The sequence below is a fragment of the Nerophis lumbriciformis genome, linkage group LG11 (genome assembly GCF_033978685.3).
Source record: "Nerophis lumbriciformis linkage group LG11, RoL_Nlum_v2.1, whole genome shotgun sequence".
NCBI classification, from domain to species: Eukaryota; Metazoa; Chordata; class Actinopteri; order Syngnathiformes; family Syngnathidae; genus Nerophis; species Nerophis lumbriciformis.
In genome coordinates this window covers 2,112,391-2,135,000 of record NC_084558.2, presented here as the reverse complement: position 1 = coordinate 2,135,000, position 22,610 = coordinate 2,112,391, and the positions used below count along the sequence as shown (strand labels likewise).

The window sequence follows — 22,610 nt, the reverse complement described above, 5'->3', positions numbered from 1 at the left end:
GCTGTAACATTTTTTAACTCATGCTTGATCATAATATTCTTCTTACTTTCTCGTAAAATCACTGTTAATTGATTTTTTGTCCGTTTTATATTTCAGATCTGCTTCATTGGTACTTAATTCGATGCATTTTAGGTCAAATGTTTTTCGTGTTGCAATCATTCTGTAATATTTTTGTCATCCGAGGTTATTCTTGCTTTCTTTTCTTTTTAGTAACTTGTCTCAATGGACAGTTTCTGTTATAAAATGTCATGTATTTTTTTAAGAGTAGACGAATGCCAGTGTGACGTTAATGACAACAACTAATCATAATCGACTATCGACATTATGCACAATAATACACTGTTTTATCATGTTTTGTTATAGGTTATAGTTATCTGTCATATTTCCAAAGAAGGGCCTCACCTTTTTTTTAGTCATTCCTACGCCCTTGGCCACACGTTCAAAGGTTAGCGTGTGCCATATGACTAAATAAATACTTTTTGACACGCCCCGAGAGATCAAATAACACACAACTCACTAAAAGTTTCTTGGCAACGCATTGTTGACCATAAAAAAAATCAATCCATCCATTCATTTTCTACCGCTTGTCCCTTTCGGGGTCGCGGGGGGTCGCTGGAGCCTATCTCAATCAAAACAATATCGAGCGACAACATTAAAGCAAATGAAAGGTGCGATGATGCACCAATTTGAGTGTTCAACAAATGACACGGACAGCTTTGTAAATGTTGTAATACAATTAGTAATGCTAAATGTGTGTGATACGCCTCTTCCAGTAAAAAATATCAAAGACACTGTTAAAAAATGTAAGTATTGTTAAAAAAACAAAAAAGTATTATTGAAATTGCAACAACACTAGGCAAAATAGTTCATTCCTTGATCATCACCAGTGAGTTATTTCTTAATTTATATACAGAAATCACTTATAAATTGTGGGATTTAGTCAATGTCAACATTGTCCTTTTTTTTCTTTACTGACAAAATGTAAGCAAAGTAAATATTATGATGGTCTGCATCAGGGGTCCCCAAATTACAGCCCGGGGGCTGGATACGGACCCGCCAGCGTCCAAAATCCAGCCCACGGGAAGTCCCAAGTTGAAAAAAATTAAAAATAATATATATATATATATACTGTATATATATATATATATATATATATATTATTATTATTTTTTGTTGTTGTTGTTGTTATTATTATTTTAAAAATCTGTCCTTTCTAATAAATTTTCTACCGCTTGTTGCACCTGGGGATAGGTTGATTGGCAACACTAAATTGGCCCTAGTGTGTGAATGTGAGTGTGAATGTTGTCTGTCTATCTGTGTTGGCCCTGCGATGAGGTGGCGACTTGTCCAGGGTGTACCCTGCCTTCCGCCCGATTGTAGCTGAGATAGGCTCCAGCGCCCCCCGCGACCCGGAAGGGAATAAGCGGTAGAAAATGAATGGATGGATGGATTGTTACTCACGGTGTCTCACAGCCGCTCAGGCAAATCATATTGTCTAAAAATGCATTTTCCCATCGATAACGTGACATCATCGGCAAAGTGTGCGCTCTTTCAGTCAATTAATGCGTGAGGAATATATATATATATATATATATATATATATATATATATATATATATATATATATATATATATATATACATATACATACATACATACAAACACATAGTATATATAAATAATAAATGATAAATGGGTTATACTTGTATAGCGCTTTTCTACCTTCAAGGTACTCAATGCGCTTTGACAGTATTTCCACATTCACCCATTGATGGTGGGAGCTGCCATGCAAGGCGCTAACCAGCACCCATCAGGAGCAAGGGTGAAGTGTCTAGCCCAAGGACACAACGGAAGTGACTAGGATGGTAGAAGGTGGGGATTGAACCCCAGTAACCAGCAACCCTCCGATTGCAGGCACGGCCACTCTACCAGCTTCACCACGCCGTCCCTATATATACATATATATATATATATATATATATATATATATATATATATATATATATATATATATATATATATATATATATATATAAAAATATACATATAAAAAAAAAAAAATAAAAAAAAAAAATATATATATATATATATATATATATATATATATATATATATATATATATATATATATATATATATATACATAGTATATCCAGCCATTCATTTTCTACCACTTGTCTCTTTCGGGGGGTGCTGGAGCCTATCTCAGCTGCATTCGGGTGGAAGGCGGTGTACACCCAGGACAAGTCGCCACCTCATCGCAGGGCCAACACAGATAGACAGACAACATTCACACTCACATTCACACACTAGGGCCAATTTAGTGTTGCCAATCAACCTATCCCCAGGTGCATGTCTTTGGAGGTGGGAGGAAGCCGGAGTACCCGGAGGGAACCCACACAGTCACGGGGAGAACTCCACATAGTATATATATATATATATATATATATATATATATATATATATATATATATATATGTCTTAATAAGGTTATCCAAAAAATAGTGCTCGATACCGTAGTAGAGCGCAATATATGTATGCGTGGGAAAAAATCACAAGACTATTTCATCTCTACAGGCCTGTTTCATGAGGGGGGGTACCCTCAATCATCAGGAGATTTTAATGGGAGCATTCGCATACCATGGTTTATATAGGGCACAGAGTGGGTAGGTACAGGCTGGCCTAGGGGCGTGGTGATTGGCTCATGTGTTACCTAGGAGGTGTTTCCGTCTATGGCGGCATGTTGTTACAATTTCGCTGCGCTTGTTGAGGGATGACAGGTCTGGACGGTAAATAATAAACAGTTTCTCTTTCAAGCATAGGTTGCATCTTTTATTACCACTATTGTAAGGTGTGCTGGATGCAAGAATTTGCCATGTTATTGAATATTCAACATTATTGTCTTTGAGGTCCCAAATGTGTTTGCTGAGTTCTGTGGTATTTCGCAGGTTTTTGTTCCTGAAAGAAGCCTTGTGATTGTTCCATCTGGTTTTGAATTCTCCCTCGGTTAATCCTACATATGTGTCGGATGTGTTAATGTCCTTGCGTATTACCTTAGATTGGTAGACAACTGATGTTTGTAAGCACCCCCCGTTGAGAGGGCAATCAGGTTTCTTTCGACAGTTACATCCTTTGTTGGTTTTGGAGTCGCTCTGTCTGGGGGTCGACGGCTCATTTGCAATTGTTTTGTTGTGGTTTGAGATGATTTGTCGTATATTGTTCATGCAGCCGTAGCTCAATTTAATGTTGTTCTTTTTGAATACTTTACTTAGGATGTTGTCTTTGGGAAAGTGTTTGTCAATCAGATTGAGGAATTTGTGTCCAATGTTCGTTGAGACGTTTTTGCTGTATGGGGGGTTGTGCCAGATGATGTCGTTTCGTTTTCTGTTCTTTTTTGGCTGGTTTCCTGGCGTGGGTTCATAGGTGAGGGTGAAATTGTATCCGCTTTCATCAAGGGCTTTTTGGTACGGGGGGGTTGCTTGGTCAAATTCAGCTTTGCTAGATGACAGCATCGATAGCCTTTTATTGATTCCGGTAGGTATTCTTTTCGTGGTGGTGGGTGGGTGGTTGCTGTCATGGTGCACGTATTGGAGTGTTGTGTTGGGTTTCGTGAATGGTTGGTAGCTGTTATTTCCCAGGTTGAAAGTGACGTCAAGAAGGTTGACGGTTTGCTTGTTGGCTTCAATCGTGATCCGTAGGCCGTTCTCTTTGAAAATGTGGCATATGCGCTTCTTGGTATTCTCGCTGCTCCTTGGCGAGGCGCGACACACTGCCAGTCCGTCATCACGGTAAATACCAAGGTTCAGATTGAGGCTAGCGAGCTGGGAGAGGAGGAAACTCCCAACGAGTTCACACGTTTCTGCTCCGTCAAAACTTCCCATAGTGACGTCAAATGTTGCATTGTTCTTTTTTTGCCATGGTGTACTGTTGTGGAGGAGAATGGAGTTTTTTGCGTGGATGATGATGTTTCTTTCGTTGCCTGTGATTGAGTCGTAGTCTGAGGCGAAGTCTAGTGCTTGAGTCAGTAGGTCTTGCGTGATGGAAGGGTAAAATTCCTCGATATCAAAGGAGATAAAGTTGTGCTGTTGTTTGTCTTGGATGTTGTTGAACCATTTGATTACTGCTGCTGTATTTCTCCATTGGTTGAGTGGTGTTTTGTCCTTGATTTTTGTGTCGGGGGTGGGGCGGGTGCATGGTTAGGGGCGTGGTTAAGAGAGGAGGAGTATATTTACAGCTAGAATTCACCAAGTCAAGTATTTCATATATATATATATATATATATATATATATATATATATATATATATATATATATATATATATATATATAAGAAATACTTGACTTTCAGTGAATTCTAGCTATATATATACATATATTTATTTTATTATATATATATATATGTATATATAAATAAAAGAAATACTTGAATTTCAGTGTTCATTTATTTACACATATACACACATAACACTCATCTACTCATTGTTGAGTTAAGGGTTGAATTGTCCATCCTTGTTCTATTCTCTGTCACTATTTTTCTAACCATGCTGAACACCCTCTCTGATGATGCATTGATGTGTGGCACGCACAAAAGTGCTTTCATCAAATGCATTAGAGTCTGGAATCTTCCATCTCTCCCTATCATGGCCCAAAACCGGTCAATCTTTGCTTCCTGAGGAAGATCTTCAGTGCCAAGCACTTGGTAGTCCACTACTTCTTCCCGGAAGCTATCCAGGTCCAATCGCAGCTGCGGCTTGGAACTTACAAGCTGTTATGAGAGTAGCGTATGTGTGTGTGTGTGTGTGGCCTTTAATAGGTGAGCATGTGAGGTGAGTGACGTCAGTGAGTGTGTAGGCGAGAGAAGAGAGGGAGCGGTAGCTTGAGTGCGGGCGGGGACTAGTTTGTTTTGTGTTGGATTGGCTGTGTGCAAGCAATCAATGAAGCAAGATTTGCAACTAATCGCCGGACTCAGGCAGGAAACGTGCAACAAAGCGTATTTCTTCATCTTACTAGTCGTCGGCGTCGCCATGGCTGTATCTTCCTCGTTCTTCTGCTTCGTCTCCTTGTTGTGTGCGCAGTTGTGCACTGCACTCTCTAAAAGCCGTATATGTTATTGATGTTATAGATGGCAGTATTGTCCTGTCTAAGAGTGTCACAACATTTCTGTTTACGGCAGACAAACTGCTTTACGGTAGACAAAAAACGTGACTGCTGCTGTTGTGTGTTGTTACCGCGCTGGGAGGACGTTAATGAAACTGCCTAACAATAAACCCACATAAGAAACCAAGAACTCGCCCTCGATCATTCTACAGTTATAATGTGATTGGGCAGGCACACTGTTTATATCGTGGGAAAGCGGACTCAGGTCCGCATGGAGCTGGAGGGGGCGTGGCCTCCAGCTCCGCCTGAATTTCGGGAGATTTTCGGGAGAAAATTTGTCCCGGGAGGTTTTCGGGAGAGGCGCTGAATTTCGGGAGTCTCCCGGAAAATCCGGGAGGGTTGGCAAGTATGTTATATGTTACTCTTTTTTTAACCTGTCCGTTTGCTCCTGTATCTCCATGACTTTGACTCCCTGCATCAAACCTGTGATGTTACTGCACGACATCAACACATTTACAACAGACACCAATAATGTACAGTATAGACAGTACAGACTTAAAACATAACCCACACCCCTATCGCACTGTACAAATGATTACATAATTATCATATCAAATTAAATCATCAGTCATCAGCTGTTCTCCTTCCTTATTATGATCAATAATATGACTGTCTAATTTCTCCTTACACACTGAAGCTGCACCTGACACTCCCTTCTCTTCCCTGCCTTCAGTTACACACACACACACACACACACACACACACACACACACACACACACACACACACACACACACACACACACACACACACACACACACACATATATATATATATATATATATATATATATAGATATATATAGATATATGGCCCTGTGATGAGGTGGGGACTTGTCCAGGGTGTACCCCGCCTTCCGCCCGACCCCCCGCGACCCCAAAAATGGACAAGCAGTAGGAAACGGATATATAGATACGTATATAAATATATTTATGACAGAAGGGCAATGATTTGGGATTGGGGAATGACTGGAAAGTACAACGCCCAAAACCAGCCTTGTGAGGTTTTGCCCTGTGTACACACACACACACACACACACACACACACACACACACACACACACACACACACACACACACACACACACACACACACACACACACACACACACACACACACACACACACACACACACACACACACACGCACACGTGCACACGTTATAAAAGCAGTAGGTTGTGAACAATGTCAACTTTGGATGACCTATTCATTTTGTCTGTTTAACCAGCTACCGTATATTGCCAGCCGTCTAAATGTACAAGAGATAATACTGTACTTCTAATAATGTACTCTACTGAATGTATTTGCTGATTGAACCATTTGCCATTGTCAAACATTACAATCTGTTTATTTTTCAGCGATTTATTTGACTGTTCTTTAATTAACAATACTGCAAATACACTAGAATTAGCCAAAAGGCTAATTTGCAACCAGGACAGATGTTCAAATTGTCTCCGTAAAAACAGTAACAAGATTATGAAGTGAACAATGCCAAAATAAAACAGCAATAACATAAATATCACGATTAGAGATGGGCTAAAATCTATAATGGGATATATATTGCAGCCTCTTGCGATAATGATATATATCAAGATATATTATTTGTTATGTAAATGATAGTTAATTAGTAGTTTCATCACAGGTTACAAAGTCTTCTATTTTAGCTGCCGATGTATGCGATAACATATTGCATCATTTCCGGTTGTACTGTTTTCTCAAAACTATTATTAATCTACTTGCTAATTTACTGTACTAATAAACAATTATTATTGTGTTGTTTAAAGACTTCACATACATTTTGGGCAATACGACGAATTTTGGTATCGATCTAATACCAAGTACGGTGGTTACAGGGGCAGTATTGGCCATACCAGGGTTCATGCATAACATTTTCAGGATCATTCAATGATTCAAGTTTTGATCATAACTGTAATGTTGGCATATACTATGATATTAGAACTAGAATGTTCCATCCATCCATCCATCCATCTTCCTCCGCTTATCCGAGGTCGGGTCGCGGGGGCAGCAGCCTAAGCAGGGAAGCCCAGACTTCCCTCTCCCCAGCCACTTCGTCCAGCTCTTCCCGGGGGATCCCGAGGCGTTCCCAGGACAGCCGGGAGACATAGTCTTCCCAACGTGTCCTGGGTCTTCCCCGTGGCCTCCTACCGGTCGGACGTACCCTAAACACCTCCCTAGGGAGGCGTTCGGGTGGCATCCTGACCAGATGCCCGAACCACCTCATCTGGCTCCTCTCGATGTGGAGGAGCAGCGGCTTTACTTCGAGCCCCTCCTGGATGGCAGAGCTTCTCACCCTATCTCTAAAGGAGAGCCCCGCCACCCGGCGGAGGAAACTCATTTCGGCCGCTTGTACCCTTGATCTTGTCCTTTCGGTCATAACCCAAAGCTTATGACCATAGGTGAGGATGGGAACGTAGATCGACCGGTAAATTGAGAGCTTTGCCTTCCGGCTCAGCTCCTTATTCACCACAACGGATCGATACAGCGTCCGCATTACTGAAGACGCTGCACCGATCCGCCTGTCGATCTCACGATCCAGTCTTCCCTCACTCGTGAACAAGACTCCGAGGTGCTTGAACTCCTCCACTTGGGGCAAGATCTCCTCCCCAACCCGGAGATGGCACTCCACCCTTTTCCGGGCGAGAACCATGGACTCGGACTTGGAGGTGCTGATTCTCATCCCAGTCGCTTCACACTCGGCTGCGAACCGATCCAGTGAGAGCTGAAGATCCTGGCCAGATGAAGCCATCAGGACCACATCATCTGCAAAAAGCAGAGATTCACCCAGCCACCAAACCGGATCCCCTCAACGCCTTGACTGCGCCTAGAAATTCTGTCCATAAAAGTTATGAACAGAATCAGTGACAAAGGGCAGCCTTGGCGGAGTCCAACCCTCACTGGAAACGTGTCCGACTTACTGCCGGCAATGCGGACCAAGCTCTGACACTGATCGCACAAGGAGCGGACCGCCACAATCAGACAGTCCGATACCCCATACTCTCTGAGCACTCCCCACAGGATAAATGATAAATGGGTTATACTTGTATAGCGCTTTTCTACCTTCAAGGTACTCAAAGCGCTTTGACAGTATCACCACATTCACCCATTCACACACTGATGGCGGGAGCTGCCATGCAAGGCGCTAACCAGCAGCCATCAGGAGCAAGGGTGAAGTGTCTTGCCCAAGGACACAACGGACGTGACTAGGATGGTAGAAGGTGGGGATTGAACCCCAGTAACCAGTAACCAGCAACACTCCGATTGCTGGCACAGCCACTCTACCAACTTCGCCACGCCGTCCCCACAGGACTTCCCGAGGGACACGGTCGAATGCCTTCTCCAAGTCCACTAGAACTAGAATGTTATGTTTATTTTCCATGTTTTATTGACACATAAACAGATTGTATGACATCATCTCTCTGATGTTCCACTCTGAATGACTAACTTTATAGGTTTTGTTGAGTTGGCTCTATAACGTTTATTGAATGAATGTGAGTGTGAATGTTGTCTGTCTATCTGTGTTGGCCCTGTGATGGGGGGGGGGGCGACTTGTCCAGGGTGTACCCCGCCTTCCGCCCGATTGTAGCTGAGATAGGCTCCAGCACCCCCCGCGACCCTGAAAGAGATAAGCGGTAGAAAATGGATGAATCCGAAGTCATTCCCTCTGAGCTTACTGCCATTCTAGTCAAACAGGTTACATTTTATATGCCGTGTTTAAAAAGCAGTGAGTCCAAAACTTTCTTATGAATATTATTATAAAAGGGTACAACCTTTGGATGTGCAACAGTGATTTGCTACAGATGAAATTATTGAGTAAAATCCAAATATGGAAAAGATTGTGCCTTAACTAGTATGTTACATTTCAATTGCCTTGTGCATTGGGAAAATTCCATCCTCCATAAAAGCATTGTGAGGCTGGTCCCTGAGCAAACAGCACATGTGTGTTACGTAACTTTTACTGTATATATCAAAAAGAGTTCTGTCATTCAACACAAAAGCTCACGTGTGCACTATCAAACACAAATACATATAATTTATTGTAAATAACCTAATGATACGGATTGCATAACCATTTCAAGTCAAGCGTTGGTACAAAGTCCCTTTTGCAGCTATTGTATTTTCTAGTCATTGTTCCATGCACTGTAAATACAACTGTAAAGACCGGTAAGATCACATTCTAATATAGGGCTTCTGACATCTTAGGTAATTGGTTATCACAAAAACAAGCCACAAGAAACACACAGCCATTCCAGACACTGTAAAACTGCACTTTATCTTCATCAAGGCCATGACGAGGTGCAATCATCGCGCAATCAGATTAGAGAAACCATTTTTTTTTTTTTTTTAAAGGAGTGGCCACTACATACTGTATAAAAACACTAGCGTAAGGACGGTGAAAGGAAAACCACCACGTGTCTTTCTGTGCACCAGCAACATGATTCTGTGGACAACATGGCCTCTCCTTATAGGCACACTACTCTCAATTCAAGGTGGGTTTTTACACAAAATTCGACTGAAATGCGGAGTTGTGTATGTTTTTGTAGCTTGTTGAGACGCCATGCCATATGCTTTGCTTTCCACTTACCTGTTCAAGTGTTTCTTCATTTTGCATATATAAAATCAGAACATGATGCCATTTACAGCAGTGGTCCCCAACCACCGGGCTGCGGCCTGGTACCGGTCTGTGGACCGATTAGTACCGGGCCGCACAAGAAATTAAAAAAATAAAAATAAAAATAAATAAATAGTTTTTAATTGTTTTTCTTTTCATTAAATCAACATAAAAAACACAATATATACATTATATATCAATGTAGATCAATACAGTCTGCAGGGATACAGTCCGTAAGCACACATAATTGTATTTCTTTATGACAAAAAAGAAAAAAAAAAGAAAAAATTCCATAACACCACTCTGTGGGACAAATTTCAAGCATTGACCGGTCCGCAGCTACAAAAAGGTTGGGGACCACTGATTTACAGTGCATGAACAGTAGACACTTGCTGGCAATCTTATTTGTTGTGTTTTGTGCTGTTTTAATGTGTTTTATAGTATTTCATTGTGTATATAATGTAAATAAATGATAAATGGGTTGTACTTGTATAGTGCTTTTCTACCTTCAAGGTACGCAAAGCGCTTTGACACTACTTCCACATTTACCCATTCACACACACATTCACACACTGATGGAGGGAGCTGCCATGCAAGGCGCTAACCAGCAGCCATCAGGAGCAAGGGTGAAGTGTCTTGCTCAGGACACAACGGACATGACGAAGTTGGTACTAGGTGGGGATTGAACCAGGGACCCTCGGGTCGCGCACGGCCATTCTTCCACTGCGCCACGCCGCCCCTGTAGCTATTTAATATTATTGTTCATTGTCTTTTCATATCTGCTGTTCACCGAAACATAAGAATTTGATTTCATTCATCATGTTTTTAAGTGAGAATGACAATAAATGACCTTGAATGGTATTTAGACATCTTGCCAGGATGTACTAAGTAATCGGATTCGAACATGGTCACGACTAAGTACAGATTTTCCCTGTGTAGTTGAACACGTCAATGAAGTTAGGTCAAATGCGAAGATCACACTCCGCTTGACAATGTGGACTGTTATCAAAATTATTTTTGTTTTCTTGTTTTGTGCGCTCATTTTGTCACCTGTTTCCAGTTTTGTGCCCTTTGATCACCAACGATTGTCTGTTTTTGTCATCGCTTTAATTTGTAACCCTCTGATGCCATACCGTATTCGTTAATTAATACATTATGATTAATTGTGTCAAACCATTTTGTTATGATCTATTGCATTGGTAATTTCCTTTTTTTTTTGTTGTTGCTTTTTTTCAATTTCTTTGAGAATTTACCTGTTTGAAATAGCGATTGCCGATATACTTCAATGTATGTCAAATCTTAATAACCTTTTTTTTATTCTTTTTACATCAATTCTGTTCCAATCAATAGAGGCCATGGGTTTACGGTTATTCACAATTTTGATAATTGTGACTTATTGTTTGGGTGATTATTTTTAAACCACCAAAACAATAAGTCACAGGTGTGTGTCATGAGAGATGGCTCTCTAAGTATAGTGTAGTTGAGGAGTCCTGTTTGTCGGTAGAGAGCATTGTATGCTCGTGTTAAGTTAAAAAAAAAGACAACCAGTTAATGTACAGTGCATTTAAAAACATGTTTTAATAATAATAGTAATAAATGATGGATTAGATTTATATAGCACTTTTCTAGACACTCAATGGCTTGCTACATTAAAAATAGTAATTAATACATATTTTTCACAGGTCTAATTAAATAATTGTTTTTATCATGTTTCCTACAGGTGGCTCAAAAGCTCAGGGTAAGCGCGGCTCTATTTTACACTGATTTAGATACCTTTATGTGGATACTAGAGCCTTTGACCTGTATTCACCGACGCCTTTTGCGTTCACGCAGACTGTGGAATGGCGGCGTCCAACACGAGGATAGTCGGGGGTGTGAATGCCTCGGCGGGCTCGTGGCCTTGGCAAGTCAGCGTTCACTACATAGGGTCGCACATTTGCGGCGGGACCGTGATCAGCAGGGACTGGGTGCTCTCGGCAGCCCACTGCATTATAAGGTAAGAGGACCTAATGGGTTCACAGTACAAATGACCAACCCACTTACTGCAATAAAATGACTAATGATATCTTTTTAATTACTAATCCTGGATTTACTTATTGAGAGATTGTGGCATGGGCCAAACCTAATCATTATATGTTGGCGCACATAACAGATCCTGTGGATCATTATTATTTTATATAATGATGATTACAGACACAGCTTCTATAGCTGTCACCATTACCGTTATCTAAGGCAGTGTTTTTCAACCACTGTGCCGCCGTGAGATACAGTCTGGTGTGCCGTGGGAGATTATCTTATTTCACCTATTTGGGTTAAAAATATTTTTTGCAAACCAGTAATTATAGTCTGCCAATTATGTGTTGTTGTTGAGTGTCTGTGCTGTTTCGAGTTCGGCAGAGTAACCGTGTAATACTCTTCCATATCAGTAGGTGGCAGCAGTAGCTAATTGCTTTGTAGATGTCGGAAACAGCGGGAGGCAGCGTGCAGGTAAAAAGGTGTCTAATGCTTAAACCAAATATAAACAAAAAGGTGAGTGCCCCTAAGAAAAGGCATTGAAGCTTAGGGAAGGCTATGCAGAACGAGACTAAAACTGAACTAGCTACAAAGTAAACAGAATGCTGGAGGACAGCAAAGACTTGCTGTGAAGCAAAGACGGCGTCCACAATGACTATCAACAAAGTCCCCACAAAGAAGGATTAAAAACAACTGAAATATTCTTGATTCCTAAAACAAAGTAGATGCGGGAAATATCGCTCAAAAGGAAGACATGAAACTGCTACAGGAAAAAAAAAGAAAAAGCCATCAAAATAGGGGCGCAAGACAAGAACTAAAACACTACACAGAGGAAAACAGCAAAAAACTCAAAATAAGTCACAGTGTGATGTGGCAGCTGGTTACAGTACACCTACTTTGAGACAAGAGCTATAATGATGCATGGTTGGTTATGGTTTAAAGTCATATCCAACAATTGCGACAACGACTCTTTACTGTCAACTGAGTTTTGTTTTTAACGGTTTCTGCTGGTGGTGTGCCTCTGGATTTTTTTAACACAAAAAAATGTGCCTTGGCTCAAAAAAGGTTAAAAACACTGATCTAAGGGACTGGAAATCATGCTAAAATCTACCACAATAAAAAAAATAACAACATTAATTACAGAGGTGGGTAGAGTAGCCAGAAATTGTACTCAAGTAAGAGTACTGTTACTTTAGAGATGTATTACTCAAGTAAAAGTAAGGAGTAGTCACCCAAATATTTACTTGAGTAAAAGTAGAAAGTATGTTGTAAAAAAACTACTCAAGTACTGAGTAATTGATGAGTAACCTGTTCGTTTAATGATGACGGCAACAAATAATGCACAAAAGCATAAAAATAGCAATGAGCAAATTCAGAGCCAGGAATCTCTCTTAAGCAACTAAAACAATAATATATATTAAATAATAACACATTAACATAAAAAAATAAAGGCAAATTGAGCCACAATAACTTAACAGCACCATAGGCTCAGTAAGCAGAGATTACAATGGAAAATAACAAGTTAGCTTTTACGCAAACCATAAACTGATAGCTGTGGGCTGCACGTGGCTTTGGAGCAATCAATGTTAAGTGACAGCCAAAATGTCTACTAACGTTACTTACCGCGACGTGCTTCCTCAAATTTGACGTTAACTTCATGTACGCTTAAGCTTGTTGTTGTTTTGCCGTTGAAACTTTATGTTTATGAGTGTGAAACTTTATGTTTCAGCGGCGGTCACATGACCAGGCTATTGTAACTTAATTTAATTATCTGTGTTTGTTAAATTGATTTAATTTTAAATAATTGAGTTAATTATTTGAATTATTTGAATACACTATTGCCAAAAGTATTTGGCCACCCATCCACATGATCAAAATCAGGTGTCCTAATCACTTGGCCACAGGTGCATAGAATCAAGCACTTAGGCATGGAGACTGTTTCTTCAAACACTTGTGATTTCCAGCGTGGAACTGTCGTAGGATGCCACCTGTGCAACAAATCCAGTCGTGAAATTTCTTCGCTCCTAAATATTCCAAAGTCAACTGTCGGCTTTATTATAAGAAAATGGAAGAGTTTGGGAACAACAGCAATTCGGCCACGAAGTGGTAGGAGTGTGAAATTTGGTGGAGGATGAATTATGGTGTGGGGTTGTTTTTTAGGAGTTGGGCCTGGCCCCTTAGTTCCAGTAAAAGGAACTTTGAATGCTCCAGGATACCAAAACATTTTGGACAATTCCATGCTCCCAACCTTGTGGGAACAGTTTGGAGCAGGCCCCTTCTTCTTCCAACATGACTGTGCACCAGTGCACAAAGCAAGGTCCATAAAGACATAGATGACAGAGTCTGGTGTGGGTGAACTTGACTGGCCTGCACAGAGTCCTGACCTGAACCCGATAGAACACCTTTGGGATGAATTAGAATGGAGACTGAGAGCCAGGCCTTCTCGTTGTGTTTTTGGAAGAATAGTCGAAAATTACTATAAACACACTCCGCAACCTTGTGGACAACCTTCCCAGAAGAGTTGAAGCTGTAATAGCTGCAAAAGGTGGACAGACATCATATTGAACCCTATGGGTTAGGAATGGGATGGCACTTTGCCAAAAGGTGGGTGAAGCCATCACTTTCACTACTTGGTGGATCGAGTTTAAATGTCTTTGTGGCGCTTTTAGGACAAGTATCACTGCTATCCTCTAACGCTCTCTTTTTAAAAAATTGTAGTGCTGGAGTTGTTCCATGGAAACTGTACTTTGGAAGGCTGACTCAGAGTGGTCTAAACCCTAATGAGGTCTCACGCACAGTGGCTCAGGTCATCGTTCATCCTGACTACAACAACAGTACCTTTGAAAATGACATTGCCCTCTTCAGGCTGAGTAGTCCCATCACTTACACTAACTACATCCAACCTGTCTGTATGGCGAGCAACACCAGTCAGTTCCACAGTGCCACAAAGTGCTGGGGCACAGGCTGGGGCAGGCTGGGGAGTGATCGTGAGTATCTTTTATCTTTTACCTTTCTGTCCGTCTATCATTTTCTAACATATGACAGGTTCCACATTATGCAATAAAAAAAAAAAAAATGTAAGTCTCAGAAATCCCACAATTGTGTACCTCACCTTTGTTTGAAGATTAACACAAAGCTAGCTCGATTGCTGTTTTTCTCAGTCGCTTTGGTGCATTTCTCAAAACAACTGGTACAAACTGCTCAACCTTGTCGATAACCTGCAAAAAAATTGTATATAATGCATACTTGCCAACCTTGAGACCTCTGATTTCGGGAGGTGGGGGGCGTGGTTAAGAGGGGAGGAGTATATTTACAGCTAGAATTCACCAAGTCAAGTATTCCATATATATATATATACATATATATATATATATATATATATCTAAGAAATACTTGACTTTCAGTGAATTCTAGCTATATATATATTTATTTTATAATATATATATATATATATATATATATATATATATATATATATATACATACATACACCCGCGACCCCAAAGGGAATAAGCGGTAGAAAATGGATGGATTGATATATATATATATATATATATATATATATATAAATAAGAGAAATACTTGAATTTCAGTGTTCATTTATTTACACATATACACACACATAACACTCATCTACTCATTGATGAGTTAAGGGTTGAATTGTCTATCCTTGTTCTATTCTCCGTCACTATTTTTCTAACCATGCTGAACACCCTCTCTGATGATGCATTCTGCTTCTTCTCCTTGTTGTGTGCGCAGTTGTCGTCGACGTCCCACTGGGGTGAGTTTTTCCTTGCCCTTATGTGGGCTTTGTACCGAGGATGTCGTTGTGGCTTGTGCAGCCCTTTGAGACACTTGTGATTTAGGGCTATATAAATAAACATTGATTGATTGATTGATTGATTGTGCACTGCACTCTCTAAAAGCCCTAGATGCTATTGTCACATGCATGTACAGTAGATGGCAGTATTGTCCTGTTTAAGAGTGTCACAACATTGCTGTTTACGGCAGACGAACTGCTTTACGGTAGACAAAAACGTGACTGCTGTTGTTGTGTGTTGTTGCCGCGCTGGGAGGACGTTAATGAAACTGCCTAACAATAAACCCACATAAGAAACCAAGAACTCGCCCTCGATCATTCAACAGTTATAACGTGATTGGGCAGGCACGTTGTTTATATTGTGGGAAAGCGGACGTGAAAACAGGCTGTCGACACGTCACTCAGGTCCGCCTGAATTTCGGGAGAAAATTTGTCCCGGGAGGTTTTCGGGAGAGGCGCTGAATTTCGGGAGTCTCCCGGAAAATCCGGGAGGGTTGGCAAGTATGATATAATGGATGGAACATTCCTCAAGAGCAAGTACTGGTACTCATATCAACAAAAGTATCAGTAATCAAGGTGAAAAGTCTAAAAATGTCAGATCTTGGTGACACTACCCGAAAATGCTCAAGACATCACCAAAGGTGCGTTTAGATGGCGATTCTAGAATTTGAGACCATGATAACACAGAACACAAACCGCCTGTCAGTCATCCGCCATGAGCCGTGTGAAACTCTGCGACCTCGCAAAAAAAACCTAAACATGCTCAAGTGGCGGTCTCGGTGGTTCGAAAACATTTTTTTAAAACAAGGAGAGGCTCCCGTTCACATGTGAAACGATACGATGCCCGGCACTTGGGACTCGATACCTGTTCTCGCTGGTACTTTTGGGGTGTTTTTGTGTGTGTTAATAAATATGAATTGTTTTTGATAATAAAAATCTCATTGTTTATGGTAACATTTAAAAATGAGCCGATTATGTTCACTGCAGTCCAGTTGTTATATCTTGTTTTATCATCACATCTCTGAGTCTCAATTACAGTTGTGTATAGTTTGTAGCGTGCTGGCTAGTCAGTTCATTATTTGCTGTCTAGTCTTTTGTTGCGCCCTTAAAAGTGTTAATACTGTAAGTAAAGTCCTTACTCCGCACCAGCTGTTTGACTGTAACGTGCAACTTAGTCATCTTCACCAACAAATATGGAGGTGTTGATATTGCCATGTAAAATCGCTAATGCAAATCAGTAGCATGTCAATAGCAACGCCAAGCTGGCAGATTTTTTGAAAAGTGGAGCCTTACTTTTTTTTTTTTACGTTTTTGAGTCAATTTCTTTGAGGGCATTGAAAATGGCAACATTAGTTTGGCTGAGTCTGCTCTCAGTGCTGCTGTTCAAACTACAATTGTTTAAAAAGCACAAGGAAGAAGAATAGTGGTAAATGTCTTGAACTGAATGAAAAGGTGATGTTATTCATCTCATCATCAATGACTTTCCTATTGGTGGAGAAAAACTGTTGTATTTAGACTGCATTGATTTGAAATCTGAGAAATGTTTGAAGTTTGTACAGTCTGAGTACAGGGAGTGAACATGCGTTAGTAATTTATATGAAGAGGAAAAAGGGTAGGATTGAATAAGTATTGCATCTTCCTTTTCCTTTTTGGACATGTCGTAAAGAAACGATGGAGTGATCACCAAGTGCCGAAGTGCAAAGAGAGTAAGTCAACAACCAGGGGTAATGTCACACGCAACCAAGGTACCGTAAGATTGCACCGTTGGATTTTACATGAATCGGTGCCCGGGAGGAACAGCAAAAATGTACCGTATTGGCACTCGTCCCTATTCAAAACGCCTTTCGTGTTGTAAAGAACGACAGCTTCCGTATTTTCACCGCAAGATCCATGGTAACACCGCCATAATCTGCCAGTCACATTTTCCTCCCGAACCTTCACGACGGGAACTTGGTAACTACACGGAGGTGCCGGGATTAAATGCGGACGCTTTTCCGGACACAAAGACACTGCAGTTGATGCGGAATATAGGGTGGAGGACTCCGCCGCCTTTCAAGGATATCTGTGATACTACCGTGCCAGTCTGCTTTGGCAAAAGGCTTTTTGTCGTCATTGGGTTGGGCTGTAGAGGTTGCCCTCTAGTGGGTTCTTCAGACCACCACAGACTGCCAGGAATTCAGGATATCAATCAATGTTTATTTATATAGCCCTAAATCACAAGTGTCTCAAAGGGCTGCACAAGCCACAACGACATCCTCGGTACAGAGCCCGCATATGGGCAAGGAAAAACTCACCCCAGTGGGACGTCAATGTGAATGACTATGAGAAACCTTGGAGAGGACCGCATATGTGGGTAACCCCCCCCCCCCTCTAGGGGAGACCGAATGCAATGGATGTCGAGTGGGCCTGACATAATATTGTGAGAGTCCAGTCCATAGTGGATCCAACATAATAGTAAGAGTCCAGTCCATAGTGGGGCCAGCAGGACACCATCCCGAGCGGAGACGAGTCAGCAGCGCAGAGATGTTCCCAACCGATGCACAGGCGAGCGGTCCACCCCGGGTCCCGACTCTGGACAGCCAGCACTTCATCCATGGCCACCGGACCTGTGCCCCCCCCTCCAAAAGGGAGAGGGGAGCAGAGGAGAAAAGAAAAGAAATGGCAGATCAACTGGTCTAATAAGGGGGTCTATTTAAAGGCTAGAGTATACAAATGAGTTTTAAGATGGGACTTAAATGCTTCTACTGAGGTAGCATCTCTAATTGTTACCGGGAGGGCATTCCATAGTACTGGAGCCCGAATAGAAAACGCTCTATAGCCCGCAGACTTTTTTTGGGCTCTGGGAATCACTAATAAGCCGGAGTTCTTTGAACGCAGATTTCTTGCCGGGACATATGGTACAATACAATCGACAAGATAGGCTGGAGCTAGACCGTGTAGTATTTTATACGTAAGTAGTAAAACCTTAAAGTCACATCTTAAGTGCACAGGAAGCCAGTGCAGGTGAGCCAGTATAGGCGTAATATGATCAAACTTTCTTGTTCTTGTCAAAAGTCTAGCAGCCGCATTTTGTACCAATTCTAATCTTTTAATGCTAGACATATAACACTGTTTTATTTTTATCCAATGGTCCAAAGTCTCTTGCTTTTCAGCACACTGTCTTTTCTAATTCAATGGTGCAAAGTCTTTTGCTTTTCAGCACAGTGTCTCTTAGCATCACTACCAACTACAACTACTCGTTTCATCACGGCTTCTCCTAATAAAGGCGACAGGTGATTAGCTAACAAGGCCCACCTGTGCCATCTACGCACCTGTCGCTGTCTTCGAGGCCGGTCCTGACACACCCCGTTCCACGGCAGGCCCACAGGCCACGCCCCCCTCCACAAGGGCTTAATACCCTTTAAGAACAGACGCTGGCTTGACCACCACGCAAATTTAATGAGCCAGACGTGAGCCGGATGTGATGTCATATGTAATCCAGCTATAAGGGCCCAAATTTAAAAAAACTTTCTGCCCGGAACAAGGGATGATGAGAATTTTTGGGGAAATTTGCCATTATGTTCTCATCAGTTGCGGCGCAGGAATGGGTTAGGAATACTTTTGCGGCAAAATTTCATTACATTAATGACTTGACATTTTACATGCTGCCTCTACGCACAACGAGTGATATGCATTGTATCATTCACTCCTTTTTGGCCTGGGACATCTACGATTGATTTCTGTCCAATGCGATTTCTTCCACGCCTTCTACTTTTTTTTCCCAAATTGAAACTCATTTCATGTTTGTTTTAGAAGATATTTTCAGAAAAAACGAATTCTGAAGAAATGTATATAATTTGCTTGACAGATTTTGACAACTTACTCAACATTTTTTGAAGGTACTTTACAGGGGAGTGACTATTTAGCGTTAATGTGTAGTTTATTTTGACTGACATGACATCAGCAAATGATAAAACTGCAACAAAATTGTATGAAAGTAACTGATGCATGTCCAAAGTCATTGGTAATTTGTTGGAAGAAATGAGAAACTGTGCACAAACATTTGTGATAATTCTATTACTGATAGGGAAATGCACCAAAGTGACGGTAAAAGCTCATTAAAATTAAAATTAAAATCAAATTAGTAAATATAAACGGAATACAATGATTTGCAAATCATTGTATTTCGTTTATATTTACATCTAACACAATTTCCCAACTCATATGGAACATTGAGTTGATTGGGTTTAGTGTGCAGTGATTTTATGTGGCATTTTTACCAATGTAACAGTGAGTTTCCTGTCCTGCAGAGCCAAATGTAGGGTATGACATGCTGCAAGAAGTTGAGATTCCAGTGGTTGGAAACAAGCAATGTGCCTGCAACTACAACTTGGTGCCACATAGCATTACCAGCAACATGCTGTGTGCCGGGGAGGAGGGCAGAGGAATATGCCAGGTCAGTCAGTGCCTTATTGCATTTGCATAAAATAGATGTGTAGGTAAACTGTATTTTTATTCACATATTTACACCCTAATCGAACCTTTGTCTGCCTATTTCTTTGTTTTCAGGGGGATTCTGGTGGACCTTTGCAATGTAAACAAGGCTCAAGATGGATCCAGGCAGGCATTGCCAGTTTTGGCGTACCCTGCGCCAACAAAGGATTCCCGGAAGTCTTTGCCCGTGTGCCGTATTTTCAGAGCTGGATCACAGCGCAAGTGTCAGGGGCAAACATTAACTTTGTGACCCACACCCAGACTGGTAACGACACAGACAGCAACTTTGTGTGCGAAGACAACTCTGCAACCAAAGCAAGTCTTTCAGGCCTTAGTCTCTTGCTCCTCCTGCTGTTTGTTCAGGCACTGTAACCAACGGCAACTTGTTTTGATACTGCACTGCACAACACATGCAGCCTATTGCTCCTTTCCCCTCCACAATTTAGCACTTGATCATATGGCAAAAAAGTTGAATACTGTACATCAAAATGATAGATTTTTTTATTTGAAGCACTTTGTGAACTTTTAATTATTTTTGCTCTGTACTTTACCTGCAATTATTCCGTCCACATGCCACACGCACACCAACATGCATTAAAGTCAACAGCTGGACCATGAGCATAATGTAACAGTGAACATGTCCACAGCAGGTTTTTAAGCAATCCCTTCAGTTTTTTATTTCCGTTTCACTTAAAATACTACACACTGAAATGACAGGATTGGCTTCTCGACTAGCGCGTCATAGCTCGTATGTGTTAGTAGGATTTCTAAGACAAACTGAACAGTCCAGCTGCCATCGATTAACGGCCCTGAGAATACAGTGACTATGATGAATGTTAACATCCATGGACTATTAGTCAATTCAGGCAGGACTACCTCAATGTTTTGGCCTCAACAACTCGAATAAACAGTTATTTATCTTGACTTATTGACTTCTGTTGTGTGTCCACAAAGACATCCTTACAAACTTGATTGTGTTTGTTTTGGTTTAATTATAATAAAAATATATTTGATTTAAAATAGTTTTCTTTATTCTGGGTCAATCTTGGCATCCAATTGATAAAAAAAATTACACATAATTAGGGATGATGTTTGATAAGAAATTATCGAGTTCGAGCCTATTATCGAATCCTCTTATCGAACCGTTTCCTTATCGATTCTCTTATCAAATCCAGATAGGTTGTAGTATATGGAAAAAAACACACAATATTTGGTTTAACAAAAGCTCACTTTTATTATATATGAAAAAAATAAAATCTAATAAATGAATAAATATTGACTGTTACTCCCCCTAAAAAATAAAATAAAAGTATTACCGAAAGTATATTAAGTGGTATTTTTCAGAAAAACAAATATATACAGTAACGTTATCAGACACATACAAAAAGGCTCACGTTAAAGGCCTACTGAAATGCGATTTTCTCATTTAAACGGGGATAGCAGGTCCATTCTATGTGTCATACTTGATCATTTCGCGATATTGCCATATTTTTTGCTGAAAGGATTTAGTAGAGAACATCGACGATAAAGTTCGCAACTTTCGGTCGCTGATAGAAAAGCCTTGCTTCTACCGGAAGTAGCAGACGATGTGCGCGTGACGTCACAGGTTGTGGAGCTCCTCACATCCGCACATTATTTACAATCATGGCCACCAGCAGCGAGAGCGATTCGGACCGAGAAAGTGACGATTTCCCCATTAATTTGAGCAAGGATGAAAGATTTGTGGATGAGGAAAGTGAGAGTGAAGGACTCGAGGGCAGTGGGAGCGATTCAGATAGGGAAGATGCTGTGAGAGGCGGGTGGGACCTGATATCCAGCTGGGAATGACTAAAACAGTAAATAAACACAAGACATATATATACTCTATTAGCCACAACACAACCAGGCTTATATTTAATATGCCACAAATTAATCCCGCATAACAAACACCTCCCCCCTCCCGTCCATATAACCCGCCAATACAACTCAAACACCTGCACAACACACTCAATCCCACAGCCCAAAGTACCGTTCACCTCCCCAAAGTTCATACAGCACATATATTTCCCCAAAGTCCCCAAAGTTACGTACGTGACATGCACATAGCGGCACGCACGTACGGGCAAGCGATCAAATGTTTGGAAGCCGCAGCTGCATGCGTACTCACGGTACCGCAACTGCGCATCCAACTCAAAGTCCTCCTGGTAAGAGTCTCTGTTGTCCCAGTTCTCCACAGGTCAATGGTAAAGCTTGACTGTTATCTTTCGGGAATGTAAACAATGAAACACCGGCTGTGTTATCCGGCACAACAGTCAGGGGGTGCATTCTACGGCGGGGGTGCGTTATCCGACACAACATCTGCCGCAATACACCGCTTCCCACCTACAGCTTTCTTCTTTGCTGTCTCCATTGTTCATTGAACAAATTGCAAAAGATTCACCAACACAGATGTCCAGAATACTGTGGAATTTTGCGATGAAAACAGACGCTGGCCACCATGCTGTCCCAAAATGTCCTCTACAATCCGTGACGTCACGC

The 22,610-nt window shown here is 41.1% G+C and overlaps 1 protein-coding gene across 1 annotated transcript; it reads left to right on the top strand.

Moving 5' to 3' along the window:
• The first annotated feature begins 9,568 nt into the window (after positions 1-9,568).
• Positions 9,569-21,020, top strand: LOC133610961 (chymotrypsin-like protease CTRL-1). The gene is made up of 6 exons (XM_061967763.1): positions 9,569-9,665; positions 11,508-11,525; positions 11,621-11,783; positions 14,519-14,787; positions 19,910-20,055; positions 20,169-21,020. The coding sequence occupies exons 1-6, from the start codon at positions 9,611-9,613 to the stop codon at positions 20,463-20,465; spliced, it is 948 nt and encodes a 315-aa protein (XP_061823747.1). The 5' UTR covers positions 9,569-9,610; the 3' UTR covers positions 20,466-21,020.
• The last annotated feature ends 1,590 nt before the right edge of the window (positions 21,021-22,610 follow it).

What these genes read in the sequence shown, in the direction of transcription:
- LOC133610961 (XM_061967763.1), top strand. Translation starts at nt 9,611, where the DNA reads ATGATTCTGTGGACAACATGGCCTCTCCTTATAGGCACACTACTCTCA. An exon ending in GCAGCCCACTGCATTATAAG is followed by an intron (nt 11,784 to 14,518) that starts GTAAGAGGACCT and finishes AAAAAATTGTAG; the next exon opens with TGCTGGAGTTGTTCCATGGA. An exon ending in AGGGCAGAGGAATATGCCAG is followed by an intron (nt 20,056 to 20,168) that starts GTCAGTCAGTGC and finishes CTTTGTTTTCAG; the next exon opens with GGGGATTCTGGTGGACCTTT.